Source organism: Penaeus monodon, chromosome 36, assembly GCF_015228065.2.
Source record: "Penaeus monodon isolate SGIC_2016 chromosome 36, NSTDA_Pmon_1, whole genome shotgun sequence".
NCBI lineage: Eukaryota > Metazoa > Arthropoda > Malacostraca > Decapoda > Penaeidae > Penaeus > Penaeus monodon.
The window spans coordinates 23,793,737-23,810,007 of NC_051421.1; the positions used below are offsets into that span (position 1 = coordinate 23,793,737).

At 38.3% G+C, this 16,271-nt stretch overlaps 2 protein-coding genes across 2 annotated transcripts in view; one reads left to right on the top strand and one right to left on the bottom strand.

The window, feature by feature from the left end:
* Window positions 1-210: 210 nt before the first annotated feature.
* Window positions 211-3,299, top strand: LOC119595874. Its single transcript, XM_037945076.1, is given in 3 exon segments — window positions 211-553; window positions 1,768-1,866; window positions 1,868-3,299. Coding segments are annotated over 3 exon segments (1,551 nt in total). The 5' UTR covers window positions 211-469; the 3' UTR covers window positions 3,236-3,299.
* A 146-nt stretch (window positions 3,300-3,445) lies between these two features.
* Window positions 3,446-16,271, bottom strand: part of LOC119595875 (crustacyanin-A2 subunit-like) — a 25,094-nt gene continuing 12,268 nt past the window's right edge. The window contains exons 2-7 of the mRNA XM_037945077.1: window positions 7,794-7,881; window positions 6,460-6,614; window positions 5,995-6,186; window positions 5,676-5,858; window positions 5,250-5,319; window positions 3,446-4,595 (exon numbers count right to left, since the gene is read on the bottom strand). Coding sequence (XP_037801005.1) covers window positions 4,504-4,595; window positions 5,250-5,319; window positions 5,676-5,858; window positions 5,995-6,186; window positions 6,460-6,614; window positions 7,794-7,881 — 780 coding nt within the window. The 3' untranslated portion in view covers window positions 3,446-4,503. The remainder of the gene's footprint in view (window positions 4,596-5,249; window positions 5,320-5,675; window positions 5,859-5,994; window positions 6,187-6,459; window positions 6,615-7,793; window positions 7,882-16,271) is intronic.

Consider the following 16,271-nt stretch of genomic DNA (forward strand, 5'->3'; position numbering starts at 1 on the left):
CTATAGCCAGCTAACATGTGCCTATATAGTTGAAATATTTCATAGGCTTAAAAGACGCTCATAGATGACAAGAAGTTCTTTAAATTTCCGAAGTCAAATCCTCCTGTCATATATTTAAAGACATTACAACAAGTGCAAGATAAGCACTGCGTAGTTGACAGCTTATGTATAGATTCTCGTTCATCTGGCAGGGAGAGTGGGTGCTGCTGTATGCCGTTGTTCAATATTTTGTATAGATTTACTCATAAATGTATACAAAATCATAATATACATATACATTTTCTTATAACAGAGACTTACAAAACTTTTTTTTTTTTCTTAAGTGATAGCATTGACCGGTATCTTGTTTTCATATTAATGTAACAATAGTCTACACCACGTTATCTCTTCAGGTACACGTTCTCATCAGGGTGTAGTAGTAAGATGTCTTGAAGTGTTCATCGCTTTAAATTCAAAGCTTATCGCGGCCATGTATCCAAAATCGCTTATCAGTATATGTATAGACAATATCGTCAGTGCTACCATCACATACACCCAAAGTCACCCACCAGAGGTAGGTCTATTAGCAGTGAAAACGACGTCTATCGATTTTTTTTTTCTTGCCAAATTGTAACATTATGGCTCATGGTTAGCACGAGTGTTTGTGGTTCTTAAAAAGGGGGGAGGGGTCTGAACAATATTTAAGTGAACAAACCAATGTTCGATTAAAGCTTTCAAATAATAGGCAAACTTTGTTCGGATCAGAAGAGATGTGTGACAGATGTTTGCGATCACTGATCCGATGTTGAGGAGATTAGCTCAAGTAAAAAAATAATAATAATAATAACTGAATGACAATTAAAAGCCTTCAAAATTGAGTCTAATTAACGGTATTGAAAAAATAAGTTACCCCTAATGTTTTGTCATAGAAAACTATTTTCGTTTTCTTTGAATGTTTCATATATTTCCAGCGTAATCTCAACAGTTTACGATTGTATTTCTACGTATTGTTTTTATTAATGATATACACTTTAGATATCATTAAAGGAAAATAAACAAAATACAGATCCATATTTCTCAGGAATTGCTGTAATACCAAAGTACGGAAAGTTGAGAAGGAATTCCACACACCAGATGAAATTCTCAGGCGCTTTGACTATGCATGTGTACCATTGAAATGAAGATTCTTAAAACGGATTCTTATTCTTAGCGCATTGTTCAATTATTAAGGAGCTTTTAAATCGTCAAATCATCATGGCTTATTGCAATCCAGTTTCTTTACTTTCATATCTACAATAGCTATACCCGCCGTTTCCTTGCGTATAGTTACTGAATTTTATTAGAGGAAGCTAAAATATGTTGGAAAATATGTTATGAATTGCTGAAGATTAATCCTACCGCTGCAAGAGAACAAATATTTAGTTTGGGTATCCCTAGTGACAGTACTATATTGAGTGTGAGGAAGGGAAAGGGACAGACAGGGAGACAAAAATGCCTAAATATTCTTGCGGTTTTCAAGAATTATGATTTCTGAGCGTACATATACACAGAATGTATATAGAAAGTGAAAGTAGTTAACTATTCCTGGAATTTATAGATAGTACATGTCGAGGGAAGATATTTGCAGCTTACAAAGTCAATAAGAACACATGAAAGACAATATAGTTTTTTCCCTCCCGTGTAGGATTGTCGAAAGTGAACAAGAGCGCTGCAGTATATTTCATGTCAACTTTACTATCTGTAGTGCAATCAGGTAGGAACTTACTTCAGTCCTTTCTTCCCTTCCAGATAACATGGCCGGGTGTGAACCAACTGTGGGTGACACTTTGGCATCTTCCTCTGCAGCTTCCTCTTCGAGCAAGTCGCCTCCTCCACGCTCACCTCACACTATGACCTTTCTGATGCCACTTTGCCTCTGGTAACCCTGTTGGCGGCTGAGGCGAGGAGGATTTCGCTCTGTCCCACCGATAGACAACTTGCATCTGCTTGTTTTTCCGGCATGATGTTGAAATTCATAAACCTGGAGTCTCAACATGAGCTTCGTGATCTCGACATTACTGGTGTGGATCTTGGTTTAGATACGACACTGCTGGAGAGTCTGTTGCCACGGTGCCCTAGCCTCCGTGCCCTCAAACTCGGTGGCAACACGTCTCCAAGCGTTCTCCGAGCTGCTAGGACTTGCCCCGTCCAAGTCCTCCACGTGAGCGAGCGGCTCGTCTGGAACCCGCGAGTTTCGGAACCGGACCTCATGGAAATATTCTTTGGGTTGACAGACGTCCAAGCGGATCAAATGTTGCAAAATATCAAAGATGGAAAGCCGCTCAACTTGAAGCTCTCGTGGCCACTTCTAAAAGATCTTTGTGTTGGTTTCTGTAGAGTAAGGTGTGAATTCTTATTTTTAGTGCTGACTATATTTCAGAATTTGGAAAAAATTTCAAGCAAGTCAGTACCTTCTCAGAGAGTTCTCGACATGTACTTAAGCTACATGCATAGATCACCTGACATTACAAAACTTGCGCTCAAATGCTGCACAGCGATATCGGGAGAGTTTGCAAGAGTGGCCATTGCTGTTCCCGACTTGGAGGAACTTACGTTGATTCCTCGAGGGGGAAATGACCACTCAACGGCCGAAGACTTGAAGGCGCTAACAACCCTTCCATCGTTCAAAGTCCTGCGGCTGCGCAATCTACGACACTTCGGCCAAGGTGACCTTTCCATAATATCTGACAGCTTAAAATTGATTGGGCCAAAGTTAGTCGACCTAGAACTTCAAGGTGGAAAGGTCGGCGAAGCGAGTATAGGGTACCTTTCACTGGTTCTTCAGAAGTGCCCAAATCTTCGGAGACTTTGTCTAGATTCAGACTGTGGATTCTCAGCCACTCAGTCTGATCCGTTGGAAGTCATCTGCTTAAGAAACCTCAAATCCTTGAAGTGTAGAGCTCCTCTATTTAATCACACGACGTTGATTTCTATGTTTCACTGGTTTCCAAATTTGCAAAACCTGACACTTGCTGGCAAAGTAAATGGCATTGAAGAAGTCTTTAAGAACTTGGTTCTCTGGCCAGATCTTAGAGTTATTAAAATAACGGTACAGCAGCAGCTGCCAATTCAAGATATCTGCGAAGTTCCAGGATCTATACGACATAGCAATTGTGAATTGCATGTACCCTCCGCATGCCTTACAGAAGAGGATATTTCAAAAATTCAGTTTTGTGGTTGGACCTTTGTTCCAATAAGTGAATACAACTCTTGGTAAATCAAATTCTTTGTTTGATAAACCGATTAGGAATTTTATACATACAATAAAAAATAAAATTAAATGTACTTTCAATACCGAAAAAATTACCAACCTTCTCCCTTCCTACATGCCTGCCGGTGAAGGTATGTTTCTTGTAACTAAAACCCAATTAATTTTTTAATCCCTAATAAATCGAAGATTTACACCATAGGGAAATCAAAGGTCGTATTATAATATAAATTGTATTAAACAGCGACTGGATTAAATACAAAGAATACTGATAACACGTTTCATTTGGTTTGATAATCGAGTTCTCAAACAAAATGCAACATATAAACAACTGAGCATCAATAACTCAATATTTTACTCCCTCAACTTTCCGGGAAGTATCGCTTCATATTTTTAAAAATAAATGACATATTAATCACCGAGGTAACATTACAACGGTTGTTATTTTTGCCCAGTAGTTGTTGAAAATAGAATATATAAACAACGAATTTGGTTTTGGTATATGTCTAACATTAGCAACAAACAATGATTTTCATATAAACTTTTTTTCATAGAAACACTTTTAGGGTTCAATTTTGATACTATTATTAACTCTGTAATCACTGCTTGATTAATCACAAACTGATAATTTATTTTCAGAAATGCAAAAAATATAATTAGATACAAATAAACAGACTAGATTTTTTTCATGACAGGCAATATATTATCCTGACTTGCACTTGTAAAAGTCCAGACCCACGAAAAATAAAATATTTGTTAATGACGATTTCTTTGGCAATCTTGGGAGTGTCCTTTTTAACTAAACCAAGTGCTTTTAATATTATCTCGTACTCTGACAGATCAGCAATGAAAACCACATAGAGAACAGCAATATATAAACCAAATGGAAAAATAACTATGTGGCAACTTTACTGTACGTTGTATGATCAGTTAAAATATATATTTTTGCATCTATAAATATCAGTAATAAAATTACATTTAAAATATTTATTTATATAGATCTCCACTATATTCAACAGTTACTATAACTTATTTTTTTATACATATACATCTAGGTAGCTCACATCAGTGATAAAACTATCCACAAACTTATGTGATAAGATTAAGTTATGAAATGAGTAAACTAAGATCATCATAGGGCTTAGAATAACAAAATGAACAGTGTAAGCAGTAATTTTCGATCAAGATTTATAATTTTTAAACGGAGAACGAAATATAGAGGAGAAATACATGAAACTTAATTTAAGGGATCCTAACTCCAAAGTGCATTATATATCTCAATGCAGAATCAGGACGGCGATAAACAGGAGACTAAGCAGCAAGCAGGATGATGATGACTGGAGGCCTGCGCTGTAGTCGACGTCTCCCTCTGTGTGGAGGACGAAGAGGTGAAGGTTAGTGGCGTGTGTTATTATAATGTTTATTATAAATCCATCTCAAATAACAATGCAGGTAGCAATGGTTAATGTTTAATAGTTAAAACAAATGTGTTTGAAATCAAGGTCAATAGAACTATGGTAAAGTACGGTAGCAAAAAGGATTAGGAATCTCGTTTTGCTGAAAATGTCTAAAAAAAACTGCATTTAACTAAGCACTATCTTAATTTTTATTTTATTTCATTCCGTTAGAAACAGCTATATAAATCTGTCAACTAGAAAAATCTTATTTATATCTTATTTTGCTGGAAACATCTATATAAACGCATTAACGCACCCGAACTTATTTACGATTTAATCTAATTTTACTCGAAATACAGGTAATAACCACCGCGATTTTGTTTGTGATTTTATCCAATTTTGCTGGAAACAAAAAGAAACAGCTTCAGACTAGCAAAATCTTATTCATGACTTCATAAAATGCTTTAATCCAAAATCTTGATTAATTAATCCAAATATATCAGTAATCTACCCGTACGTGAATCAATTGAACCTCCTCCTTTCACGAAAATCGCCATGTGTCTATATGAATTACTGATTGGATGGGAGAAGGTGTGGATATCTGTGGATATTCACTTAGACTTTACCTTTCTCCTCTACAGCCACTCGATTAACTTCCTGATTTGCTTCAACTTTTGTTTCGATTTCCTTAACAATCTGGAAAAAAAAAATACATGATAGAGATCATATATATTTGTTTGTTTGTTTTTCAAATTCCGACTGAAGTGGCTTTAAATTTCTACATGAAAATTGAGACCTTAAAACGGTCTCTCCTTAGTAACCTTTTCAAAACGTAGCCATGTTGTATTTATAAAATTCAGATTTTAGACAAAAAGTAGTAGTAACAGTAATAGTAATAGTAATAACAAGAACAACAATAATAATAACAATGATAATAATAATAAACATAATGATAGTAACATTATTAACAAAATTAGAAATTTTTATAATAGCAAACACTATCAACAACATTAATAATAATAAACAAACGAAACGGTTCCTTCGCAAAATACCTTTTCCTCCAACCTGACAGTCTCTTCGATATTCTCCAACAGAACTTCCTCGTGCGCCAACTTCGGTGTCACGGTGCTGGTGGTGGTGGTCGAAGTCGTAGGGACGTCAGGCCCGAGAAGCGTCAGCAGCTGTCTCTCACTCGTGGCCAGTATTTCGTCAAGTTTCTCGTAGTACGGGCAAACCTGGGGACGAATTGAAAACCATGAAATATCTGTAAAGGCCTTGGGATTGTTTACATGATCATATCTACTTGATGATGATAAAAAAGAGGGGGTGGTTAGTAGTATTCCTCTATTTGTGTGACGGAAAAGTACTCACTTCTCCTTGAACGATGGGGAACATTTTTTTGGGATCGACGCCCATACCGGTGAACTTCTTATGGCACTTGGCAATTGTGTTAGGAGGCAGCGTGGGCGTGCGGCCGAACACCCAGGCAAACTCTGCCCTGAATCCGAAGTACTCAAGGCAAGAGTAAACGCAGGAGTAGGTACGATAATCTGTTGCAATGATCTGTTGGTGGATGCAGTATGGTAAGAGCTTACGACCAAATTAAGACAAAAAATAGGTAAAAAATGCATAACCTAAAATGAATCTAGAATAGAAAAATGGGGGAGAATAAAAAGGGAGAAATCTAGCGAAATCGATAATCACAAATGCTGAAAACCAGGTCCTTTAATAGTTTAAGGAACCTTCGACGTCCAATGAATATTAGAATTTATGTATTTTTACAATATGGAATATATTTTGAGACAATGGACGCACAAATAACACAGATGAGCTGACCTGGTAAGGTGCTGCGGGCACTCCCGAGGCGTCGACGGTCATGTACGCAGGGTCTGGCTTCTCCACATCATACTCCTCCACGTGCATGACGGCTCCCTGGCGAACCTTCTCGTCCTCGTCGGTCAAACCTCGGGTCCCCACATTCATGTACTCCCCTGTAAAATGCAGGAACCTTCAAGGAACTCAATCACAGGGAAATGACTCGCCGAAAGCAAATAATCAGAACTTGTCTAGAGGAGAAGGCACTTCCCTCCAGGAAGCACCGGCAATAAAACTAATCGGGGATTAGTGGATTGGAAAGGAAGGAACTCGCGCACGAGGCCGAAGCCCCACCTACAACCTCGCTGCTTTGATATGCGCTGCCCGGCTGTCCGATAACTCATGAAACACGAAGACCGTACGGCTTACTATACTCTCTCGCCGATAAAGCAAATCAATAAATACCTACTTCCTAAGAGTCAATCTTGATACTATATAGTCGCTTAGGCTGACAAATTAAACAGTAAATACAGAATAACAAAGAGTTGTATAAAAGCGCTGTGGCTAGAAATTTTTAAAGCAATAATATATCCTGAAAAAGTAACTTTCGCAAGAGAAGTGTCAGGCCGGCTGGTCGCGAGACACGTGAGCCTGGAGGAGCAAGAGTGTGATGACTTGTAGAAATATGAAACAAACGGGAAAACTCCACAAAATTTGTTTTATAATCAACAGCAGACATATTATATTAGTCCTTCTTTAAAATGAGAGTAATCGAATTTAAATACAGAATGTACCCATCATACATCAGTCAAGATTCCATTTTTTATAGGTCATTTCTCCTACCAGGTCAGATATTAACTATCTTGTGAACAACGAAAAAAATATATATCCTAAAACTAAAAGAAAAATAACGTATCATGTTTTATTTCTAACTAGAATTGTGCAAAATCATAAATACACTGAGAGACCTCTCCTACTATAAAATCATTAAAAATTACCTTTATTTACAAAAAGCAGGCAAGGAAGACAGAACAATGTATAATGAGTAATTTTCTTTTTGGTGAAATATATCGGTATCCTCCCAGCGTAGAAAAAGACAGGTCTACATTTTACTTGTTCTCAAAATGAAAAGAAAAGAAAAACGTAGACTGGAGAGGAAACCGAAAAAAGTCACAAACTTCAGCTTGGCCTGAGGTTATCAACAGAACTGAAATGTGAACCTTGGGAAGTACAGCGATGAAAATAAGAAGAGCACAAGTATAATATAAGAATAGCACGAACAGATACGAAAACACGAAGGCATTCTGAACAAACCAAATACAAGAATATAGCAAATAGCTCGCCCAGTTACATACCAGTCCAGGTGTAGTTCTGCGTGACGCATTTCTTGGTATGCTGGTATTGGTTGGGAACACTCTCGATGTCGAACCAAAGACCCGAATACTGCAAAGAAAGAGCGAAGGGCATTCAGTCAAAAGAAAAATATATGTACGAGCTACGGTTTAACAGGAATAAATAGATGAATATTACCAAAAGACATCGAAAAATATTTCTCCCTTTACTCTTTCCCTTCCTCTCACCCGCTTTCTATACCCCGTCCCTCCTTCCCCCCTCCCTCCCTCCCCCTCCCTCCTTCCCTCTCTGCGTTAGCGTCTGTTATCGTCGATTAGTGTCAGTATCCACATGTGTGCATCAGGCCTGTGTTATGTCCATATTTATCCATATTTGCGTCTCTGTCCCTGTCTATCAACTCAAGTAAGACGCTTACGACCCCAAATTAGACGCTACGATTTTTCTCTCGGAGCGAATACAAGTCGCGATAAGCGAGTCACACGCCCGCGGTGACCGAAATCGAATCAGCAAATGACATATGTAAAGCGACGATGGCAATTCGATAACGAGTGACATTCGTTTCCAACGCGAAGCACATGGATGGGGAAATGCTGATGAAAGGGACGAACTGTGAATGGAAGAGAGGAAGGCGTACAAAAAAGAAGAGGGGGGAATGCGAAGGCGGCGAATACGGTCGAAATTGATATTATTCAACAGCACGAAAGGAGCGGGAGCGGAAGTAAAGGAGAAGGGAGGAAAGAGAGAGATGGAAAAAAACGAGGCGAGATGGGATTACTTATTACATTTAGTATTGAAGGATAAATCATATACATACATATTCATACATATGCATATATATATACATTTATACATATATAAATATATATATATATATATATATATATATACATTTATACATATATTACGTATATACATGTGCATATATATACATATATACATATATTACGTATATACATGTGCATATATATACATATACACATATATTACGTATATACATGTGCATATATATACATATACACATATATTACGTATATACATGTGCATATATATACATATATACATATATTACGTATATACATGTGCATATATATACATATATACATATATTACGTATATCTTCTTCTTTTAACGGTAGGTTCATGTCTGAGCCGCCGTGGTCACAGCATGATACTTAATTGTAGTTTTCATGTTGTGATGCTCTTGGAGTGAGTACGTGGTAGGGTCCCCAGTTCCTTTCCACGGAGAGTGCTGGTGGTACTTTTTTTTTTTTTTTTTTTTTTTTAGGTAATCTCTCTATTTATCCGGGCTTGGGACCAGCACTGACTTGGGCTGGCTTGGCCACCCATTGGCTAGGTAGGCAATCAAGGTGAAGTTCTTTGCCCAAGGGAACAACGTGGCGGTCGGTGACTCGAACCCTCGAATTCAGATTGCCGTCGTGACAGTCTTGAGTCCGACGCTCTAACCATTCGGCCACCGCAGCCTTGACGATCATGGGCTTCCATGATTTCTTCTTAGCAATTTAGAGCAGTGGTTTGCCATTGCCTTCCGCCCGGTGTTTTTATCGAGTCACCATGTCTATTTACCCGGCATTGACTTGAGCTGGCTTGGCCACCCAGTGGCTAGGCAGGCAATCGAGGTGAAGTTCCTTGCCCAAGGGAAACAACGCGCCGGCCGGTGACTCGAACCCTCGAACTCAGATTGCCGTCGTGACAGTCTTGAGTCCGACGCTCTAACCATTCGGCCACCGCGGCCCCATTACGTATATACATGTGCATATATATACATATATACCTATATTACGTATATACATGTGCATATATATACATATATACATATATTACGTATATACATGTGCATATATATACATATATACATATATTACGTATATACATGTGCATATATATACATATATACATATATATATATATATATATATATATATATATATATATATATATATATATTACGTATATACATGTGCATATATATACATATATATACATATATTATATATACATGTGCATATATTATATATATATATTATATATATATATATATATTTATATATATATATATATATATATATTAACTATATACATGTGCATATATATATACATGTGCATATATATATATATATATATATATATTTATATATATATATATATATATATATATATATATATATATATATATATATATATATTACTATATACATATGCATATATATATATATATATATATATAATAATATCATTACATATCATATCATATATCATATACATAGACTAATACATATCATACATAGACTACATTACATATGCATATACATAGACCTACATTACATATGCATATACATATATCTATATTACATATGCATATACATATATTACATATGCTTATACATATACATATGTATATGTGTATATATGCATATACATACACACATATACGTATACATACACACAGAACAAGAACCACTTACTCTATCCTGACAACACAGATCATAGGACTAGTACGGGAGAGCACTGCTGTCGCCAGGCCCGCGAGAGAACAAAGAAAGACAGTCGAGCACAATGCGATAGGGATAATCTCTCCCATCGATGAAAAAGGACGTTAATCCTATTTAATCGAGTTAAGGAGTTCATATAACAAAGGAACCTCGTGACCTCTCCGATGCCCTACAGAACTCCTCTCCATTTACTTCTTGCTGTCAGAACTGGCAACAAGAAGTATTTTTTGCGTTCAGATATTGAAAGTAGTGATTTCTTATCAGGATAAATGTAAATGTCCATCGGCCTGTTTATTCAATGACCTACAGCACGAGCGATCGAGGCTACTGCAAAGTCCATATATGCCTTGCATCACAGGCTCTTGTACGTTTCATCCAGGCTTCTCAAAATCCCTATGACGAGTATGTTATCACATTACTCCTGCCGTTTCGTGTGATTCTCCGTTTGATTCTACTTTCTTCTTAACAAGGTTTACACACATCAGTGCTTACTGTATATTCGCCTCCCTTCGGTTGCTCCCCGGCGGTCAAGCCAAGCTTTCATCTCTATAGATCAACTATACGCGAGTACCCCATTGATTGCTAATTCCGGGCATCAGGAGGGAGGTCCGTGAGCGCCGCCCCTCTGGAGTCGGGTGTCGCCCAGGGTCCGCTCCTGAGGAGGCGGCGGCGGCGGCGGCGGCTCGCTCGCCCTTCCTTTCCTCATGCGGGGAATCATTAAGGCGCAACTGCCTCCTGCGATTTCATTTTCTGTATTTGATACTTGTCATTTTGGAACAAATTTCTGGATCTTCATACATTTCCTTGTTATAATGATTAGTGTAATTGTCGTAAAAAATGTTCTTTGCATCAAATTATATACGACCTTCACACGACAGATTGCGACAGGAAAACGTCCAATGCCCGGTAACATTACCTTCGGTCGATAATATAATCGCCCAGTAGTTATCGTAACATCTTGTGTCATCTTTCCTTTTTATCTTCAATTCATGAGTATCGCCGCGGCATTTTGTGATCGGAAAGGCATTATTTGTACCATTTCCCAGCTGCTCCACTTTGTAACTGTAACCCAATATTTGTTTTGAAAAAAAAAACAGCAATGCCGATTTCGAAACGGACTGACTTTGTAAAAAAAAAAAATCCTTAAAAACGGAAGATTTCTCGAGTACAAAAAGATGCCCGATTCTTGAGCTTTTATCAGCGGCTCTAGCGGTACCGGGGTCAGGTTGCTGCAGCAAGAAGCCTGATCTGCACTCCCTTTCATGCCTCGCAGCGGCTAAGGAACACTAAACCATTTCGAGGTTTGGTGAGTAACCGAAACCATAGATGCGTTTCCTTTTGACATATTACATTAATACTTGGCAATCTGTGAGGCATGATAATTACTGATCAACAACCAATGGCGTAGGCACGACCAACAACCACTGACGTTCGGCACGAGTACACTCACTGACGTACGGCACGACCGACAATCATTATTGACGCATGGCACGACCGACAGTCACTGACGTATGGCACGACCGACAATCACTGGCGTACGGCATGATCAATCGAAGGTGAAAACGTAGACTACAATCTACACTAAGATCATGGAGGCTGTGGCACGGACTTCTGAAAAATATTAGATCTCCGACTTTTACAGGAGTGTCTACGTAGCCTGTAAATGATACAAAACAATCATTACAATGACGCATTTCCGTCCGTAACTCTTCATTCATTTAGAAGCTTTGCATCTACGTGGTCTCGGTGTGTTTAAAGAGATTGCCAAATTATACGTGAAAGTAGATTACTCTTTTCTTTTTTCTTTTTTTCTTTTTTTTACATCTTTTGGCGCAGAAACAAAAGGCTTTCAGAGCCCGCCCGTACTCTCCACTTCAAATGCAATCGTACCCTCTTTGCACTTGCCCGCCGCTATACCAATTCTCTCCACCATAACAGTATGACTCTCGCCGGTCGTGCACCCAAGTTACGATCGTTTTTAATTCTCTTCGTTTGAATTCATTCATGTAATAAATTTTCGTCGCAAGGAAACAAGTTAGTATCATATTAGCCAGCAGTTCAATGTGTACCGTATTTCCGCTATGGCAGAACAGCTTCTACCTGTCATACACATACACATACATATTGTCATTTTCTTGTCAGCTCATCCTCCCTCCCGGCGCCCTCCCCTCCCCACCTACCCACTCAGCCCACGCCCACCTCCGTGAGCCATAGTAAGCCGCAAATCAACGCTCGGCATCTAGTTCGATTATCAAATTAGCTCTGGTTCGTCGCAAGCTCACCATTGGTGGTAGCATCCTGCTGGCGTCGCTAGGCTAGGCGCACTACCCTCTGATACTCTCTCTCTGTACAAGTTCGGTTACTAGGTCGTTGATGATCCCTCATTGAGTCTTGTGGCTCACCTGGCCTGGTGATCATGGGGTCCCGATGTCTTTGGCATTGATGTACTCGACCGATTCATTAAGTGACCCCTTTTCAATAACAAGCATAGTAGGTTCTTTCCATATTTACTAGATTACACCTTCATATGCATCTACATTGAAAGAAAAATTGACGAGACGACAATAATCATTCTATTTGATAACGAGTCATAGGTGAAACACGAAGCAATATCTATTCTGTTTACCAACAAAAACTCTGGCTATTTACAATTGCCAGAAACCCTGCCACGCAGACTAAACAAGTACAGATTCATGTTGATTCGTTTAATGGATACGTTACCACTCAGACAACAACTCGTTTCCCAGCGCAGACTTTGCATGATGAAAAGACAGGATTCATATGAAGGGAAATGTATGAAAAAAATATATATAATGGCAATTGAAAACCCATCGTCCTGAATGAAATAATGCGTGAGAAATTGAATTTCTGTTATTCCCATTCAGAGTATCAGCCATGAAATCTCTCCCGTCTTTTGTTGCATCGTGTGGTTGTGATTACTGTAATCCACATCCATCGCAACAATGCCATGTCCGGGTGGAACAATTGTGGAATAAAAGATAAAAGTCAGGAATGATGGCACCGGTACCCCCCCCCACCCGACCCTATACCACCCTACCCCCACATACGCTCACATATATAATTCCATATCCATTCATTTATTTCTTCCTCTTGCTAAGTCTTTCTCTTTTCCTTCTATTTTTCTTTGTGCATGTCTCCCTTCTTTGGGCTTAAATATGATACCTTAAAAATGCAACTGACTTTTTCTTGGAGACATGATTATATTTTGATCTTTTACCTGTAATGGTACATATGATTGCATCTGATTAAAAAGAAAAAAAATTTATTCTTAGTCATCAAGCCTATTCGTACATTTTCCTCTTATAAAAAAGTGACTAAGGACGTATCCCTGTCAAGGTGTCAGGGATTTGGGCCGCAGTATCCTGTGTTAGACGAAGCAAGGCGGCTGACCACGCACGCTCTGATGCTGCCACGTCAATTTACCATTATTGCGGCTTAGAATACGCAAGTGATGATTGCGACGGATACAAACGAAGAATTGTTCGTCAGCTTCTGACGTTCATTTTGTGAGGGTTGTTCGTTTGTTTCTTCATCACTTCAACTAAACCCGAAAATAAACAGTGCCATTGATCCGGGGTTTAGCTATGCTTGTAAGACTTCTCAGAAAAATATCCGGTTTATGTAACGGTGAAGATGCCGCTTCAGGTGCGACGAAGCTTGGAGACACGTGGACAAATTAGTATCAATATTAGGGCCAAGGCCAAGATGGAGCAAGAGGTCTCAGTAATAAAAAGGTAAATGAGATCCTTATGGATTACAGGAACAATAACCACACGACATAACAAGAGAAACGAGATACCGTAGCCGATCCTTTTAGTTGGATTTCTTGCGCACGTTTCCATTCAGGACGAGAGTTTATACGATTGTCAAACTTCATGGTTTCCATTATTTTGTATTCGTGGCAATGTACCGTATCCTTGGTACAGACTTCACTTTCAACCGTACAAGATGCAAAGTAAGATATTTTGTGTTGGGTGAAACCAAATCTTATTGTTTAAAAGAAACCTTGGCCTCATATCATACTTGACTAATTACTAAGAATCTTTTAGCTTTTACTTTTTCATGAAGTTGCCATTAATAATAATGAACAATGTAAAGCAAGTAGCCTACTTATCTATATATAAGGTATGGCGGAGCAGTTACAAGTCTAAACCTAAGACTTTTGTGAAGTTTCAATCACTGACATATTTCAGCATGCAAGCACAAGTGCAGAAGCGGTGAGTGTGGCTTTGGACGTCGGTACCGATTTTTCATCGTCATCAGTCCTGGTGATGATGCTTGTAAGACTGAATTTTAGACATTTGCTCAGCTATGATCGTTACCATAAACACCACATTCCTTGCCTCGAGACCAGCAAGTTCATTTGTCGCCTCAACCTTAAAAATGCGCTGCTGTGTTTACTTACTTTTTTTATCCTTCCCTGTCCTATAAATCGGATGATCAGAGACGAGTATGATTTCTGTTGCCGTATCTGAATTACTTGAGGACTTAACAAAACCTTCGTCAATATATATATATATATATATATATATATATATATATATATATATATATATATATATATATATATATATATATATATATATATATATACTTATATATATATATATACTTATGTATATTTATATATATATATATTTTTTTTTTAATAAGGCCGGTATTCCTTCAGTCTGTTACTGATACCCAGGGGAGCCGGAAAAAACGCAATATGCACTGCTTGTCCACCAGGTTATATCGCAAAATATCTATTTTTTCACTTTACTCTACCTCTTTCAGTCATTCCTTTTCGTGGGAAAATCCTATTAAAATTATATCTGTGCTAATATTTGTTATAATAATTAATTGACACGACTTTTAAGAAAATATGACTTATGAATGTCACGTAGACAATGCATTGTATTCGGAGCAAAACACGTCTGAATAATAATAGTCTTAAATGAAAGTAAACTTGATTTGCAGACTGAGTAATGGTCTGGGCTCCACCTCTAGGATCGGTCGTGATGATGGTTGCGAGTTTTGCCCTGGATACTAGTTACCTATCAGGTTTTTTTACCATGCACATTTTTCCCACTATTACCCGCTTTCGCTTCCTTACATAACCTATCTCTCTACATTTCTATCCCTCTGTCGCATCTCTTCTCTCTTCGTTCCCTCACTGACCAAAAAGGACCTTTGCATCCTACGCCGCCTTGACATAATGCCAACTGATAGGATTTAGCCCTCAAGTGTTATTATTCTGTTGCCCGCTTTGTATGTGTTCATTCACGCTTTACGAAAGAAAACGGTTGTTACGTAGCTGTTCGGCCGTTGTGTCCGCGGCGATGGTAGAGGGAGACAACCACACCACGCTACAAGTCCAATAGATGTAGCAAGATACCCATGTAAAGTTCCAAGCCGATATATCATGGTTCTGTCGACATTTCTTTCTGCACAACGATCGTACTGGCAACCTAAGCCACGCAGTAAGGTGATGGCGCTGAAGTAGATTAGCCAGAGTTAACGCTTGACGTGAAAATTGCCTCTGTGCCCGTAGTTCGATGACGGAACAAACGCTGAAATGGTGTGTTTGGAGTCACATGAAGTGCAACTTGTCTTTGTAACTGAAGAACTGTGCAGAACTTTACATATTTATTTTTATCGGAGTTCCGCATCTGTCCCTCTTTTGAAGACCTTAACGTTATCTTGCATCCTTTCAAATAAACACTCCGAATATCAATATAAATGTTATTTACATCTTAAGTAGTAAATCATTGGCAACTGCAGCATTTGTTGCAAGACTGCATTGGATACGCGGTTAATCATTTTTCTTACGTAACATGGTAAAAAGTCTGACAGGTCACAGCTCGTATCACCATATGAAATTAGATATACATATAAATACTCACTCATACATATAAGTATATACATACAAACATGTAGAAAGGGATATGGGTGAGAATGAGTAACTACC